Source organism: Chiloscyllium punctatum, chromosome 48, assembly GCF_047496795.1.
Source record: "Chiloscyllium punctatum isolate Juve2018m chromosome 48, sChiPun1.3, whole genome shotgun sequence".
Taxonomy (NCBI): domain Eukaryota; kingdom Metazoa; phylum Chordata; class Chondrichthyes; order Orectolobiformes; family Hemiscylliidae; genus Chiloscyllium; species Chiloscyllium punctatum.
The window spans coordinates 30,341,716-30,344,485 of record NC_092786.1 but is presented as its reverse complement, the minus strand read 5'-3'; the positions used below and the strand labels follow the sequence as shown (position 1 = coordinate 30,344,485).

The 2,770-nt window shown below is 48.5% G+C and overlaps 1 protein-coding gene across 1 annotated transcript; it reads right to left on the bottom strand.

Annotated features, from left to right (window-relative positions):
- Nucleotides 1–218: 218 nt before the first annotated feature.
- Nucleotides 219–1,671, bottom strand: LOC140468803 (zona pellucida sperm-binding protein 3-like). The gene is made up of 7 exons (XM_072564825.1): nucleotides 1,500–1,671; nucleotides 1,307–1,410; nucleotides 1,035–1,215; nucleotides 828–954; nucleotides 658–746; nucleotides 452–573; nucleotides 219–367 (listed from the first exon to the last, which is right to left on the bottom strand). The coding sequence occupies exons 1-7, from the start codon at nucleotides 1,613–1,615 to the stop codon at nucleotides 219–221; spliced, it is 888 nt and encodes a 295-aa protein (XP_072420926.1). The 5' UTR covers nucleotides 1,616–1,671.
- Between the last annotated feature and the right edge of the window lie 1,099 nt (nucleotides 1,672–2,770).

Below are 2,770 nucleotides of genomic sequence, written 5' to 3'. Positions count from 1 at the left end.
GAAGACACCATGAATCACTGCTTTATTGACTCTCCCAATCACCAGTTGATGGGTGTTTGCTTGTGTCTCCTGTCCAGGAACAAGGCCAGCAATGAAGCAGAGATCAGACAGACAGCTGCCACAGTCAGGACCACCATCACAACCAGCTCTGACTCCACACCTACAAAACAAGGAGAAACCAATGGTTACTGAGGGAAAACAGGGACAGAAAAGGGAAACTAGCAGGCAGCCAACTCACCCCTGGGATACTTCTCCTGCATCCTTCTGTCACCCTCAGTCAGGGGCTGAGTTGCCACGTCGGTCAGCTCAGTATCCAGAATGATCAGGGGGCCAAGTGAGGCCTCCCCCTCCAATCCAGCTTCACTCTCTACAAGATCAAACATCACAGTCAAGGGAGGGGAACAAGATGGGGGTGAGGGGAGATCCCAGCATCTAGAGGGCAATGTCCTACCAGCTTCAGGGCCAAGGTCTCTCCTTCCTCTGAAAGGGATCACGATCTCCCTTGGGCTCCCACAATTCCCCACATGGCAACAGGCACAAATGTCACTGTCTGACTCCTCCAATGGGGTCCAACTAAACAAGAGGAACAGCCCATCAACCACATGATGCATCACCTCTCCCAACAACATCCCTGAGGGACAGTGAGAGGGAACTTACATATTCTGCAGCTTCTGGAAAGTACAAGCTTTATTCCTGGAATCTCCCTGATCCACTGCAGCAACTCTCAGGTGACAGGTGATGAACATCTGAGGGACACAGTTAGAACAAGTCAGTGTTTAGTGACTCCCTCCCCATTGTGCAAGAGTACATCAGCAGCTTCCTCTTACCAAGGATCGCTCATCTCCATAGAAACGGAAGGCATCCAGGTCAAACCGGAGCTTGTCCGGCTCCCGCCCGTCTCTGGGCGACACAAAGGTCGAAAAGGAGTCCTCAGCTTTGCTGTCCAGGAGGCAACTGCAGATGGACAAAGGGCCATGAAGTGAATGGAGTGAAGCCACTGAGATGGGAGCAGCTGGAGAAAGCAGAGAGCTCCTTACCCATTGTAGTCAATGATGCTGTATCTCGGGGTGGAGTCCTTGTCTGGGCTCAGTGTAGCTACACAGCGATCAATGTACAGCTTCAGGGGCACATGGTTGGCCAGTGAAACCGATGCCTCAATGTGAATGAGATCTCCCAGGGAGTAGACAGTGGAAGTGCGCTCTGTCAGCCAGTCACCTGAAGTACAGCAAGACGAGGGTTGGAGCCAATGGTTACAACTCCCACAGAGAGACACCAGGAGATCCCTCCCCAGCCACCCATCACATACCATTCATTAGACGCAGGGAGAATGACAGATGCCCTTCTCCAGACCTGGTGGAGCTGAATGGGATCCAGGTGGGCCTGATGGGATCGCTGCTCACATTGCCCTTCCTGGGGAAAGGAGACAGGGCAGCCATTTTAGGACAGTGTTAGACAACAGCAGCAGGGGATCATACTGACAATTGAGTAATGATTCTCACCTCAAATAACGACATTCAATGGGAACAACAGCACCATTGGTTCTCACAATGACAGATCCAGGATAGTTTGGGACGTGGGTCAGGTGGGTGGTGTAGACCAGGAAATCTTCAGTCATCTGAAAGACACCAGATTAAGGAATGGAGAGGCTGATCTGAAATGATAAGGATCTACACAGTGTTTACAATGACACCGTCCCATTGTGACAATTCTTTAGGGAGACCAACAGTCTCAGGGCCAGGAATCTGCTTTCCCACACCCTGAGCTAGAGAGACCAGTATTCAAGGGCAATAGTTCACAGGTCAGGGGTTAGTCATTTAGGATCAATTCAACAATGTAAGGCATCATTCCAAAGATCAGGATCGGAATTCCAATCCAAAACTTGGTCAAAAGGAGGTTGTGTGTTAGATTCACAGACTAAATTAGAGAGAGTATTGAAGGAACAGGGACGTGGTGATTGTTATCACAGGGAAGAGGCTGCAGGGATCTTTTGGCCATCATCTCCTTGTGTAATCATGAAACCTTCATATTATGAGCAGAATTGGGAGATTAATCAGAAGGTTAGGCAACAAAACAGTATTTAGGAGATGGGAAAGAACAGAAACTAATTAGCCATAATAAAATCAAACTAGTTTTACCAACAGGCCAAACGTGGAGCACAAGTACATGAGCAGTTAATTTATTCATAGACCAACACCCCCAGTGGGAGGGAGTCAAGACAATGTGCCTGATGGTGATGGAGCTACTTTCCATCCAACTAAACACAAGTCATGCTGCTAAGAGTTGTGCTCCTGTGACCTCACTATGGAGAAAGTAGTGATAATAGAAATCCACACTATAGTGGATCACTAAACCAAGTCAGGAGAACACTCAGCATCAAAACACCACCCACAAGTCAACACATGATACTTAATTCATACTGAAAACATTCTAACAGAGCAACCCCTGTATTCAGAAGCTTCTAAACCAATAAGAATGGGAGCACAAGGCTAGAGATGGAGAACCGTTCAGGCACAGTCCAATCCAGGCGAGGAACTTAGTCTGATGATTTGAGAATGTAGGAGAGACAGTTCCTACATATTAACATCACATTTAGGGTTCTAGTCAGGAATCACCTACAGCCCAAACTTCCAGCAAGTGTAGACAACCCCCATTACCTGCAACCTGCTGCCACACTCATGCAGCCCATAGTCAAAGAGGACAGTCTGGTTCTCAGGGAAGACCCTGGTTGGCTGACAACCTGCTGTCCCCAGGGTCAGGTCAGCAGCTTTAA